The 15,243-nt window shown below is 34.3% G+C and overlaps 1 protein-coding gene across 38 annotated transcripts in view; it reads left to right on the forward strand.

Moving 5' to 3' along the window:
- Positions 1-15,243, forward strand: part of RIMS2 (regulating synaptic membrane exocytosis 2) — a 459,423-nt gene that overhangs the window by 338,729 nt on the left and 105,451 nt on the right. For 9 of the 38 annotated variants that reach the window (XM_050709066.1, XM_050709068.1, XM_035546271.2 and 6 more), the window contains one exon: positions 14,778-14,810. The exons of 25 other annotated variants lie outside the window; for them this stretch is intronic. In XM_050709066.1, the coding sequence (XP_050565023.1) occupies positions 14,778-14,810 (33 nt within the window). Of the gene's footprint in view, positions 1-5,132; positions 5,223-14,768; positions 14,811-15,243 lie in introns of all 38 variants that reach the window. 4 more of the 38 variants (XM_035546274.2, XM_035546283.2, XM_050709065.1 and 1 more) reach the window with 3 other exon arrangements.

Raw genomic sequence — 15,243 nt, forward strand, 5'->3', positions numbered from 1 at the left:
AACATATATGAAGATAGGAAACAAACAAATCCCTCCCCCCCCCCCGACAATCCTGGAAAAAAGCCTTGATAGTGACTTAAAAATAATGTCTTTGCTTTATGATAATTAAATATACCTTGTTAAATATTGGTATATTTATATTTAATGTACCATTAACTGACTATTTTATTCTTCTGGTACAGTTCCTTTAATTTTTTCTGATGTTTATTCATGTTTGGCAATCTGTTATATTTAGTAAAGCACTAAGTGATACTTCGATTTTTAGCTAAAGGTAGGCTGTGACTCTACTCTACTCTACTAGTATTGCAACAAGTTCTCTCTCTGATGTTGCTTGACTGTATCTAACATTCTGCTCTAGACTAAGCAATAGAAGATATTTATTCTATTCCCCATGTAAAAGGACCCACTAGTAAGACAGTTAAAAAATAAGTTTAGATTGGAATTGATGATGTTTTCTGCTAGGGAATATGATGAGATGAGACTGCTAGTGGATGACTTGAACTGTTAATTGATTTACAACTACAAATAATTGCTGTAGCCTTGAAGTCAATTTGAAGAAAATATTTCTGGAGTAAAGGAATAACCTACAGTGCACTATAATTTTTGTTACACTAGTAATGATAATATAAAATGTAGTTACATGGCAATATTTTTTATTACCTACCTAATGACTTCCATTAAAGTTATTTTAATGTATTCCTACTGCAGCCCCTGGGAATGAAGCCCACTTTTTTTTATTCTTTTTTTCTCCAAGATGTATAGTTCAGTAATGAACGTGAGATGAAAACAATAAATAATTAAGATATGTCAGCATTTTTATTGCAGCGCTGCGTTAGTTAAACCCACAATATAAGTGATGCTTAAATAGCTGTTTAAGAACAACATTTTATTTATTTTAAAATACTGTTAGCACATCCCAGCATTCATTTGCTGATTTGGCTCAGTTTGCAAACTAGTTTCATGTGAAGTTGAGCGTGTGTGTGATGCATCTGACTCATAAAACTCAGAAGGGAGAGGTGCTGCCTCTGCCTCTACTGTCCACATTCCACCAGCATTTAGGAGAGTGCTCTAAGATTCAAGACCCAAACTCATTTCACTCTCTGGAGGACACAAATCAGTGCATCTCTGACGAATGCCTTGAGCTCTGACGTGAAGAATCACTATTTAAAATATTCTTCCGTATGGAAAATATTCTTTTCCATATGGAGAAAAACTTTAGATGACCTGTTACAGCGTAAACAGGAGAGGCTAAGAAGTGGTGTCCTCAGGTGTGGTGTAAAGTGTTGGTACGATGGTGCTGCCTGGAGAGGCAGGTCTTGTTCAAAATTTGATAGAAACAGGCTGTGAGTGATGGTATTTGTCTTTAGATATTGGACCAGAGTCTAGTTCCTGTTACAGCAGGGTAGGGGAACCTCAGCCCTGTTTTACAGAGGTACCTGAAGGTTCCTCTGATGTAGGAGCAGCAGCAGATTTCCTTCATTGCTGACTTTGTGTCACATGGAGCTGGCCTTGATGCCATTAACAGGATGCCAGTGGTGTTAGGTGGGATTGGATTCATTCCTTATAAAATGTAGTACATCTGGCACAATTCACGTATCATGACTCAAAGCCATTTGCTTTCCTCCAGTGGAGGTTTGACAAAGCTGGATTTTTTTCCCTCTTGGTGGACTCTCTTTTATTATAGCTCTTTTTATTATCTTTTATTATAGCTGTTTTTATTTTCTTAGGGACTTTGCTTTGTAAATTAAAACTTGCATAACATGAATTTAGCCTTTTCTAAAATAAGTCTAATTAATTCCTCTTCTCCTTGTATTCTTAATGCATGAGTTAAAAATCATGAGAATCTGGTTCAAAATGTAGTTTCTTAGCTTTTGACAATTTATTCCACAGTTCTAATGGCTTTTTACTGTGCTGCTTTGTGTTTAATAAGCGCTAGCAAAATCCACTTTTGACTCATTTTTAAAGTAGTTGTCACCATACATTATTAAGAATATAATTCCTTTCTGAGCGTTCAACTTATAGCATTAAAAATAGAAAGAAGTTCTGAGAATTTTTCATTTGCAGGAAAAGATGACTAAATTAAGTATGTCCTAGTGAAAAAGTGAAGACTTTATGATAAGCTAATTAAAAGTCTAAAACTAGAAACGTACTGATAAAAATTGCTTCACAGAAATTTTTGGAGCTGAAAAGAATAAAAAAGCGGAGTGGATTTAATAAAAAAAAAGAAATTCGAGAGAAAGCTTCAAGCAAAGGGTAACTGAGAAAAGGAATGTTATTGTCTGTAGTGCAGAGAAAAGAAGGGAGGGGGTAGTATTTGCATAAGAAAACCCTCTGTCATTAGCATCTTGGTATTCTGCTGCATCATCTTGTTGCTCTGCAGTTTGCAGCATCATTCTACTTCAGCTGCGACATAGCTGGAGCTCAGAGCACATATTTAGAAAATCAGAAAAGCTGGAGATACGCAACAATTCTATGTTATTTCCTTATTTTTAACATTGAATAGTCTAAACAAAAATGTAATATATGCTGAGTTTGTTCTTAACAGTAGGTATACTGGAGTGCACCAACCTGTCCCAGGCAGCATGAGTGAGTGTCATTCTTAGAAGTGAAAGGCACACGGCGAGGTGGCATCCCGATGTGCGCTGGGGAGAGCCTGGCTGCATGGCTCGCTGTGGTGCCAGTTCCCTGGGGGTAGATGCAACAATGGCATCTAATGAAACAAGCACATTTAACAATTTTATTTTTTACACTGATGGGAAGAAATCTGAATCAGTGCACCTGTAAAATCCTTCTAGCCCCAACAGTGCTTCAATAACTATAATTTTTGGACTCGGTAATCTCATCTTTTATATCACCTATGAGGTCAATGATTTTATGTCTTTCGTTAGTTAAGACTGATTCTCACAACAGAAGACAGATTGAAGTTCATTTTGAAGTGAGAGTGGTGAGAAGTGAATGATAAACTAGAAAATGGGAAGATTTATTTCAAAATATTTATAAGTTGGCCAAGGAAGCTTTGATTAAAACAAGGGAATAGAAGGTGGCCCTTTGCTTTGCGGGAAAAAAAAAAAAAAAGAGAGAGAGAGAGAGAGAGAGATTTTAGAGACCATAATGCATATTTATCTAACCAAAGGGGATGTGGACAGCAATGGCACTAGCGTTTTGCCTATTCATCATCTCTTACTAATCCCATAAAGAAAGCTCTCCTTTAACAAGTACTTCTTACCTTGATAGACACAGGAATGTGGAAATAGGATTAGAAAATGGTGAATATAAGGTGAAATGTTGGAGTAAATATAATGGATATGTCTATTTTTATTTCTTGGTTAAAATAGTAACCAATATTAGCCAAACTCTTGCATTGTTCCAGAAGTTAATGAAGCTTTTCATCTGATCTGAACTTGAGTACCTCCGGTCTCCATATACTCAATCTAAGAGTTGCACTTGCGTGCTGATAAAATGAAACAGACTTTTGAATTTAATGTTGTAAGAATAACTAAAACTATAGAACAATGATCCTTGAAACTTTTTCTGAAAGTATTTACATGGTGATACTATCACTTTTAGTATAAGCATAAAAAAGTAGTCTGTATTGCTTTATATAATGGGTTTTGCTCTTTTAAGGCTATCACATGGCAAAATATTTATTCAAAGAGTTATATTTTTATTTGATATTTATCATAAAATCAAAATTTTGTTAGGAAGAAACATAAGATTTTATTTCCACGGTTTCAAAACACAGTGTTCCTTCTGAAGTTTAGTGCTGCACACAGTACTTCAAAGGTATCAGTTTATGTTTCAACATGCATATCTGTGGTGTCCTAAAATCATTATGTTGAAAATTTTATTGATGTATTATTACTTGAAGCCTACAACTCCATCATTTTCAAAAGTGAAAGCCACCTTTCATAGGAAAGCAGCCTGTTGTAGAACAACAGCCATAGATAAGATGGCTACAGGATAACTGCAGATAACATTTTTAAAGGTTTACATTTTGAATTCCAGATATCCACCCCGCTCAAACAATGAAGAAAAAGAAATGTCATGGGCTAATATAATTTTATGTCTTTTTTTTTTTTTTTTTTAAATTAACAAGATTGAGAATGTACTCCATATCTAGCATATTCTCCATCAATGGCTATTTCTGTGATCACATAAGTGGTCATACCCATGCTTTATGTCTGTAAGGAACTTTGCATTTGGGGGGATCAGCAAAATAAGCAGTTTCACAGCAGCCCAAAGCAAAAATGGAGCTTAAGGTATTTAATCTATCTAATTGGTTGGGCTAGATTTGGTTTTGACATGAGCTATCAAAAGGTTTAAAGCCTACAGTGTTATGGTAAGCACCCCGTTTAATTTTCAGAAGGTGGAGTATTTAACTGTAGACCAAAAATATCTGACATTGTCACAAAGTCTAAAGTCTTGCAATCCTAGGAAATGGAGTCCCTGTCTGGAGGACAGTGTACATGCTTATATTCATAGCTCTTGTTGTGAGCAGATAGGTCAGAAATGCTGGTTTCAGGGTATAGGAATCATAATTAGGAGGAGTCTCTTAATGTGCCTAAACTACAGACTGAATTTAAATCAAATACCAGATTTTAAAAGTGAATCTGACCTACTTTTGGCTTAAATATTTTAAGCTCAATTTATTGTTAAAAATACTTTTCCAGTTTAAAAACAACATGCATGATTGCAGATTTGGTTTTACTTTGTTTGTTTGATTTTTTTGTGAATTTGTGAAGTCTTTTCTACTAAAATATTTTTGCATAATGCCTTTTTAAATTCAGAGAAATATATAAATATTGTAAGAAGCTATAAAATATACTGTTCTAGCTTTCTAAAAGAGAAGGAGTTATTGCATAAATAATCTCCATCTTTTTTTTCACAATTGTTATATATGAGAGACAAATATTTGATATATTACATAGATATTAACTTACATATAGTATGTCCTTTTCCTTGTTTAAGTTGTTGACTAAACCTCTTCATCACAGGCCTCTAAATTAAATAAATAATCTAAATTTTTCTGTGTTAATGATAGTATTTTGTTTAGATCAAGTTGTCCCAAATGATTTTAGGTGTCTTATAATGTAAGTTGTATAATATTTCTGATTTTTTTTGGTTTATGCTAGAAGTTACATGGGAGGACCAGCAGAAAAAGGTGAATGGTACAATAACTGATGACAAACTATTGCCGAAAAAGAAACACCATTCTGAGCCAGGTTTGTCAGGGTTTGGAAAACCACATGAAAGCATGAGACTATAAAAACACATTTCATGCTTTTGTAATGCGTGTGTGCTTGATGTACTTTTTTTTTTTTGGTGTGAAATTTTTAGTATGTAGAGACTATTTAGAATAGTGTTGTACATAGTTCTGTTTTAGAATAGCAAAAATAGATCTGCTTTTGTAAACAATTGTGTTAGAATGCACATACATTAGAAAAGAAATATTCTGGCATATTATTAGACTTAGCTTGCTCTTTAGCTTTGAATTTTGTTATAATTTATCCATGTGTGCAAGCTTCAGGAATCCAGGTATAAGTCATGTTGATTCTTGTTTACTTGGCTGAACAAAGGTATTTACTGCATACAAGGTGAGAAAGTCATCTTCAAAGACTTGAATCTGAAACCTTCTTGTACCGTCACATGGCAGAAATAACGTTCTGACCTTTTTTTTTAGCATGAGCTGCATTTTATATCTCCATACAGCTGGAGTTCGCAAATCTATCCTGTGCATGAGTGGATTTCTTCTGGAACTAAGAACTATCAAAAAGTTTCTTCCACCCCAAACATTAAGTGTAGTTATTCAGCTCTGTCTTCATTACTACAATTGCATAACAATAAGAAGCAAGCCTAATAATAGTAACGATAATGCTGATGGTAATAATAGTATTGTTCTCTCCTCTGAATCCGACAGTAAGAGGCGCTAATCACGTTATTTTAATCACTTGTAAAAATGCACTGTGATGTTATGGTGATGAACACATTTGTAAAGAGTAGAGAAGAGTGGAGTAGAGTAGAGTAAGAATGGGATAGAATGAAACTGGACTAGACTAGACTCTAAAGTTTTAGATTGCAGGTTTCAGCCTGTATTTAAATGTTGATCCATGTCTCTCGAATTAATGGGAGTTTTCCAGTTCCAAGAGTACAAAGGTATAGTTCTTGGCTGCAGATCTCTCTCTGGCCGTAATAATTGTCTCATTCTAATAACAACACTTTTCCCAATCATGTAAGTTAAAGTTTACATGATTGGACATTTGTGCCACCTCCTAAGTAAGTGCTGTAATCTCAGTTTTAGGCTTACTTGCTGAACACCTCCAAGTTTTATGTTGAATCTGAACTATGCAGCTTCAAGTGCAAAAATCAGGACTGAAGAGGAGTAGCAAAATCCAGATTCACTCTCTAAACTAGGAGCTGGGGAATATAGCTGCAAAAGGACAGACCTTCATTTGAATTCCATGTTCCCTGACTTTTTAATTCATCAGAGAAAGTTACGAGATAAAACAAGTATTGCTTGTAAGAGCCAGTCTTGCAATGTAAGTGTATCTTCTTTTGCAGCTGAATGGCTTAGCTATTGAATGAGAAATTCAGGATACAACATCTGCATATCTTCACTGTTGCCTTTCCAGGGTAATTTTTGCAGAATAATCTCTCTGCCCAGACTTTTCCTGTACACCATAGTTAGGTAAGAGCATTATCTCCATCTCCCAGTTGAGGTGGGCTTAAAAATGTAGTACTCTATTGTCTAGGCAGATGGCACATTCATAGTTATTAGCAATAACTTGTTTGGAGCCACCTTCCACATTCTTAGAAACAGGAGCCATACTTTGTTAGATGCCTGCTTTTAGGGCATTGTAGATTTTGGAATGTGAGTAAAATCATGTAATTCTAAGACGAGAAAACAGGTGGCAGAATAGAAAACAGAAACAAATGGGGGCAGTAAAAAGCAGTTACTTTTGAAAGCATTTGTATATCAGAACAATATTTATCTGATTTTCTTTTTTATCTATTTTTTCCTCTGGAACAGTATTACTGATCTCAAGTACCGCTGCGAATACACAAAATTGGTTTGGAAAGCCACAGTCACAATTGCCAAACCCCAGAATAGATAAAGACTTGAGTAAAAATTTTGTACTGCACTTCACAGCTTTAGGTCTTTATGTAAAGGCTGATGCCTAATCAGAGCATGAATTCTGCTTTTATTTTTGTTTTCAGGATTGTCTTTCATGGTATGTACACTTGAGACAATGATGTGTGGTGCTTCTCGGTGCTTTTCCAAACTGATTCTCTGTACTGAAGAGGCAGGAGAAATGGTGGAGTACCAGCATAACATACCCCTGCAGCTTTCAGGATGCGAGTTATCTGCTATGTGTGGCACACTGCTGGCCCCTATAGACATCCCTATATCATTACAAACCCATACTATCTTCCTTTTCAAGTCCCATACAGTTCCACTGTACTCACACCTGGATGTTGAGATATATTGGATCTGTAACCAGTGATACAGCCTGACTAAGGAAGCTTCAAATTGCTTGAAGCTTTCCAATATGGGATTTACCCTCTGCACAGGACTGTTCTTTCTTTCCTCTGAGAATGCTTTAAATGTTCTGTTTGCACAGCACATAGCAAGGAAATACTACCACAACTTAGTCCCTGGCTGCCGTTGGTAGTCTACAAAGAGCAGCAAGGAGGAATATGGGTACCTAATATTGCTGTTGCCCTCATTTAGTTGTCTTTTCATACAGAGAATTTTCTGCTATAGCAGAAACTTGTCCTGTTTTTTAGCTTTTGTTTGTCTCATAAGAATTTAACATAACTGGTCATGTGGAAACAGCCAGGCAGAATTACATCTAAGAAAAGCTGTGAAAAAAATGAGGTATTGATTACATGAATACATTGAGCAAATTACTGGGACTGTGAACAAATTGTAGATAAAAACATAAATAGATAATAAAAATAATTCAAAGTAACAAAAGAAATAATAGTAATGCTGTATCATGGGAAGCATTAAAATAATACATGTGACTACAAACGAGATTAGCAAATTTGTTGGAGTACAGTTTAAGGTTATTAAAGAAGCAAAATAGTTCTTTTGTTTCAGGCTCTACCATAGAAGATGCTGATAAAATTCTGAATATCAGAAACCAACGTGTTTTCTCAACAGTGCCCTAAATCTCTAAGTTCTGAGGCAATTGCCAAAACTATTGTTCTGTATATTTCAAAGAGGCAGTTATATTTATGCAAAGGAATCGAAGAGCAAAATTGCAGAACCATAGCCAAGGATAACATGGAAATTCAAGCCAGGGCTTGAATGTGTGTGCCCTTCCTTTAGCTGGTGGCAGCATCCTGTGAGAGAGCACTGCATTCTCAGGACACCAATGGATCAAAGAGCACACAGAATGCTTATTTGCTCCTATCTAATATATTAAACATTTCCAATTTCACAACGCCTCTGTCTCTGAGCTGTAATAGATGACAAACTAAAGAGAATAGAGGTCTAGTCACATTTCCTTGGTCAGTAGAAGAAAAAGAAAAAAAAGCATAAGTATTTTCATACGCTTTTGCATTTTTATACATACTGCCTTCGGAGAACAACTTGGAAACGTAGTAGGCTGTGGTGGTAGTGAATGTCCTTTATTCATAGAAATACAATTGAATAAGATTTTCCTTTAAAAAATCAATTATTTTCACCTGGTATCATCACTCATCTCTTCTGAGCCCAATAAGGTTATATAAGGGAGAAAGCACATTGTTTAGGGCACCAGGGCAGTGATATTCATTTCTTTTGCCTGTCAACTGTTGTGCAAGTGAACCATCAGTTTCACTATCCAAAGTTTGGGAGGTGAACACAGTCTAGCAAACTGCGTTTCCATCCAGAGATGATACAGGTGATGCAGGAACAACCTATGTGAGATAGCAAAGGAAATATTACTGGTTTTACCCTGTTTCTCATACTTCAAGCTAGTAGATTTGACATTTATTATCTGGAAATTATTCTGTGATAGTTTCATTATCGCTGCCTCTTGAGAAGATTGCAGTGTCATCAGATATCCAACCCTTGCCAACACTTTTAATTTCAAAGCAGTGGTCGAATAACACAACACAAGGAAGTGCTGACATATTTTGATATGATTCAAAAAGGAGACCGGTTAATTTAAATGTATTTCTACATCTCAGGATGGAAAAAAGTCAAAGTGGGGTGCTTCTGTAATTATTTGGGGAAGGCAGTACTTCTTTAATACCATACTAAGTTTGTAGAGGAATTGTAACAATGGTAAGTTAAACACATCAGAAGACACAAAGGTGATGCATGCTTACAAATGGTAAGTCTTTATATACAGTGACTGGTTTTCAGTTTGAACGAAATCATGGCTGGTTTTATCAATGGAACATTTGTGTCTTTCTCCTAGGTGGAAGTATTCCTTAACTATACACAGAAAAAGCCTTTCAGAGATAATGTCATTGTTGTTTAATAGTTTATCTATTGCCATGGAATCAGCTGAAGCAGTAAAACAGTAGTAAAAAATAATTCAAAACAAAGTGGTGGTGATTTTAACAGAAGTTTGTAGTTAGTAAGTATGGAATCATAAGTATGATAGAATGTACGTTAAAACCAATGCTGTTAGAAATGGGGAATAAGATGAGGCCAAAAAAGACAAAGTATTTTTGCTGAAGACAGGCCACTCAGAGAGAGGTGAGAACACAGCAGCACTTCATGTAAAGGCCATCATGAGCAATGGACAAATCAAAAATTATGGTTAAACAAGAAAGCTGGTATAAAATTGCCATCTTGTGAAAAGGAGAGGAGCAGAGTGGAGTCAGGGACTAGTTTATGATTGTTGAAGAGTGACTAGGCTATAGAACAGTTGTCAGAAGAACGGAGTGGGAATGTAAAAGAAGTCATCTGGGGTTCTGATGCAAGGTTCAGAGTGCTCTGGTCGGGCTGGTGAAGAAAATATAGGAGAGGTTCTTAGAAAGATGCTGTGGGATCTGGAAAGCAGTGAAGTGGGTAAAATTTACAGAAAAAGCTACATATTACATGCAATGTTGAATCTATGAGGATTGTTTAACCTGTGCCAAGTGAGAAGCAATTCAGATTGAATATATCATATGAATAATTGTTTTCTCAAAAGAATATGAGTGTCCTCACACATTTTAATTAACAGATGTTGTATATAAAAGATGTATTTATTTAAAATAAGTACTCTAAGGTATTTACTTAAATTTTACTTTCTATATTTCCCTGTACCACTTTGAAAGTCAATATGCCTACTCTGTACCAAAGTAACATAGAATTGAATTCAGGAGAGAGAGATTTTATTAAGAAAAAATGGGACTCTGTGGATAGGAATTGCAGACATAGTCATATGTTGTACTTCGGTGTCTCAACCAAATTGTATGAAGGGGTTAATAGTCATTTACAATGGGTCTTAAATAGTGAGGTAGCCTGAAAATACCTAACAACACATACATACTGTTATGTGTATATCTTTTTTTTTGGTCTTTTTGTATTTTGGAAACCATTCCTGAAACCATGTGATTTTCAGCACTACCTATTTCTGTAGGTGATGAAACTTACTGACATTATTGAGATGAGAATAGATTTAGAATAGGGAGATACCTGATTTAGGATAGCTCATCTATCCTTTATTGACAATAGAGGGTGCATTTGTATCATATGCTGATAATTATCCTTTCTGAAGCAGCATTGATGTTTGGTTACCTAAATCTGCTAACTTACCAGTGAGATTTATTATCTTTTCAGGATTTATGATACTTGAAATCCAATATAGAACTATAGCACGTTAATGTTTTGAAATTTTACTGTTTCATCTTTCTTCCCCTTATAAAATTATAACATGAACTTTATTCGGAGAAACAATCATAAAAGCTCTCTCTCTGAATTCCTCATTTAGTTTATCTCTTGAGACATATAAAAAAGTAATGCAGTCTACATGGTTTCTTTTGATTTAGAGAGTTCATGCTTCTGAGAATATTTAAGATTTCTTTGTATATGTTGTTTTCTGCCTTCTCTATTATCCTTATCTCTCGGTAGGAATTAACGACAATTTCCATATTCTTATTGTCTTTACCTCGCATGTATTTTATATAGCATATATTAAGCCTGGCATATATGCTGTAGTTACAAAATTGAATGTATTGCTTCTGTCTTCCTGTGTTTTCTTCATGCTAGTTAGTCCTCAGCTAACATTTTTGAGCAAAAATATCAGCATCTGTCCAGGGCGCAACTGTCATTTTGTGTGTATAAGTTTACACTTTAAGATGAAAAACTCACTTTTAACTAGTAAGAAATCACCTCATTAAAAAAACTGAAAGTATGAAATGGGTTCTGTATCTACAGGAAGGGTAACTGGAAGATGTGGTTTAATGGTATTAAATAAGATTATGGAAGACTGATTTTATGCACACTTGAACATAGTCAAGTAGCCATTCACTCCAAATCTTTTAACAATTATTTCCACACTTAACTATTCTGCTATGTAGTCCTCTTTTACCAGTATCCTCAGCACTGCAGAGCTTGAGTGGTGGTAGGGAACATCTTCCCAGAGAGTTGGATGCATTATGTCATTCTTTAAGTCTAATCACATACAGACTAATGACATACGTTTATGAAACATGCAGACTTGATGGAGCATCTCTATTTTAAAGTCTTCTCCCTGTTTTACAATAATGCCCATTTGATTGTGCTATTGCACATCTTATGGCATAAGGAGCGTCCACAAATGAGGTTTTTCCTGATCTTGAAGCCGCAGAAGGTTCTGAGGTCAGAAATGCAGTGAAAGATCTTTGTTTTTAAGGAGCAAAGAAAAATGAAATTAAGAAAAGCCTTGAAGAAAAGAAAAAAAAAAAAAGAAAGAGAGAAATTAACTTACATCTCGTTGTCCCATGCTACTTTTAGAATTTCAGATGGGGATGTTTGCTGTGTAAGGTTTCAAGCACATTTTTTAAAAATTAAGTTCCTAAATACTTCTCTTTAATAACTGACGTTGCTTACAGCAAAAAGTTCTGTATCAAAGCATGATAAAATAGTTGATATTTCTCCTGTTTTACTCAAACTTGCAATACAATTCCTGGTTTTCTTTTCCTTTAGAAGTTTATTCAATGAGAGAGTCTAATTTGTTTCTAAATTTGTGTATAATACCTGTATGCATACCACACTCCTACATCAAGATACACAGTTTATACAAATAAATGCTTATTCCACAACAAAGCAATAAAGATGCAAATGAAAATTACCAATTGACACCTAAATTTAATAGAATTTTATTCCATGATTTTGTTTGCAGATTTTAATACATTTCTATCAACAAAGATTGAGTGTAGTGTATTTCAAGCTCCAGAGCCAGAGAGTTTTCATGAATGATCCAGAGAGATTTATGGATCCAGAGAGATTTATGGATCCAGAGAGATTTATGGATGGCTTCTTAGTCATGAGGAGACTGGTTCCTATTAAGTGCTATTGCATCTAAATTAATAGGTCTAATGGAAGGATATTGGTGCATTACTATATCACGAACTACTTCTAATTCATTAATGCTTGCAACAATTACTATACACATTTTACAAACTATGTATCTCAAGAAATGAGATATCAGCTGAATAGTTATCCACGTTATCCACAATGAAAAAAATAAAAAATAAAAAAAAAATTGACAATATGTTTGTAAATATTTTTTCCAACAATTTGCATGAGGGCTTTTAAAAATGCAGTTTTTAAAACATATCGCCACATGTGACTGATATGCAGCCAAATACTGGCTATTCCTTGCTAAAATCTTCCGAAGGAGTCCATGGCATATTCCTAATTTGGAAATTAAGTGGTTCTAAAAGTATTTTGAAAACTTCCGAAGTTTTTAAGATTTATCTTAATGTAGTATATGGCTCAAAGCTATGCTATCCTTACAGGTATTAAAATCAACAAATGGGGTATAAGGGTGTCATGGTAGAGACTTTCTAATGATAGTGTTTGACATAGTAGGAGTGCTTGCTTTGGGGCTGTAGATAATATATAAATATATACATAACAGAAAACATTTTCAGAAAAAAAAAGTTTTTATTTTTTTGCTGGGTTTTTGATGATGGTAATAATGATCTATTTATTTAACTGTTATAGAAATTACAGCTACACTGTATTAGTACAGGCTGTATAAAATTAAAGAGAAGTAGGTCTTTGTTTTCATTGTTAATTTCATACTATGGATTCATTGCATTTTATTATGCAATTTATGCACCATTACTTTTTTTTTTTAAAAATATGAACACATAGCAGCCTTTGTCAAAACTGTCAGCTGCTATGCTTTCATATTATATATCTCAAATATAGCACTTAATTGTGTTCATCCCATAAGCAAATTTAATTGCCTTAAAGTGCATTCCAAATATATATTACAATCTGTGTTTACAGCAAAGTTTTGGTGAAGTCTTGGCATTTGTTGGATGAAAATGATAATCTGCTAGCTGTAGAACAAAATGGTGTAACTGTAGAACACAGGGATTATCAGATGAAAATTAGTGTTGTTTTTCATTTCATTTTGTTAATTTATATTGTGTATTCTAATTTTGCATTTTTCAGTGGTATCTTAATATTGACTGCAAAATGTGGATAAAACTACAGCATATTTTTTGTGATTTATGAACTTTTCTGGAATTTTTATTCTAATATCTGCAGTGTTACTGAATTATGAGCAATGTTTTGTGACTCACAAACTTCAAGCAGAATTTAGATTAGGACTTACATATATTTGTTTTAATTCTGATGCCTTTTTGTAAGAATGCACTTGTTTTGCTAGTGATGGTAGCTTCATAGTTCAATGTAATTATTATTACTTTTCAAGATAAATTCCTCACATTCTTTTGCTACAACTAGATGTTCAGTACAGAGAATGACACTGTCCCTCAGATGTTCTCCATGTCTGAAATGGCAGTGTGTGTTTTGAATTAGAAGTAATAAAGTAAGTAATGAGATAGTTGCTTTGGCATTTAATTTGCATGCATTTCCAATAACTTAGACTACTGTGAGATGAATAATATTTGGTTTGGAAAAAATATCTGCTGAATTGACCATGAGAGTTATTAGCTATACATTCTCTTTTCTCACGTTCAATATTTTGGTCTTGAAAATATTGCCGTTGGCAAAGTGTTACAATAATGTGGTCCTTTCCAGAGTGTGTTATGTGGATTCTGAAATTCATGAGTTTGTATATCCTTTTCCAAACAATGTTTCCTTTTTATTTTCCATTTTGGGTATGCAAAGTTTGGTTCAGCATAAATTAAAATAATTTAATCATTGAATTATCTAATAATACACTTTCCATTGGTGACTTTAAACTGGATGTTCAGTACTTGAAAGAAAAAACTAATAATTGCATTCAAGTAGATAACATTCCAAAAAGTTGAACAGTCATGAACAAAAGTGTTTCTGCTAGTTAACATACCTTTTACTATCCAGGTTTCTTTTCAGCTCCATTGCAAGATTGACTTTGATCTCAATTATAACATTTGTTACTTCCTCAGCTCCTCTACTAACCCTGTCTTTGCTGTTCTTTTTCAACTGTAGTTTAACCACTTCTTTCTCAGCTTTCCTTCTCTTTCTGGTGTCTTGCTATTTTTTTCCCCATTTACTAACTCTGCACTGCAGACTTCTCTCTAAAACAATTTTTGGCCCTTTCCCTCAGTGTCAGTTTTAACCTTCTGAATACATCCTCTCACGCCCATCTCCTTTGTCTATGTCTGTCCATTACACGATGTGATCACAGAAGAAGCGGAATCATCACGGAGAAGAAACTCAGGTCTGTCTCTTCTACTGCTTTTCTCTGTGCTATTTTTCTCATTTTACCTTTCCTATAGATTTTATCATAGCTCATCTCATATACTTTTCACTCTCTTCCTCTCTCAATATATTAAAGCATTAACAAACTGTAAGCTTTTAAGTTAAATCAAGATATTTATGTAATACTTATTACCTATGAATTATGTACTCTGCAAAAAAGTTTTAAAATCAACAGATGACACGTGCATACTTTTAGACTTTGAACTGATTAAGTTTCTCTCATCTGTGTTTATTTCCTACCTCCAATATCTTTGTGTTAGCCTCTAAGCTTCCAGCTAGCACAAGAAACACATGTTTTCTAAACATATAAACTGTAATTTGTCTATCTTCACATTTGGAAACTTCTACATAAAGTAAAAAACTTAGACATAACAAGTCATTTTTCACCCTGG

Source organism: Cygnus atratus, chromosome 2 (assembly GCF_013377495.2).
Source record: "Cygnus atratus isolate AKBS03 ecotype Queensland, Australia chromosome 2, CAtr_DNAZoo_HiC_assembly, whole genome shotgun sequence".
In the NCBI taxonomy this organism is placed as follows: Eukaryota; Metazoa; Chordata; class Aves; order Anseriformes; family Anatidae; genus Cygnus; species Cygnus atratus.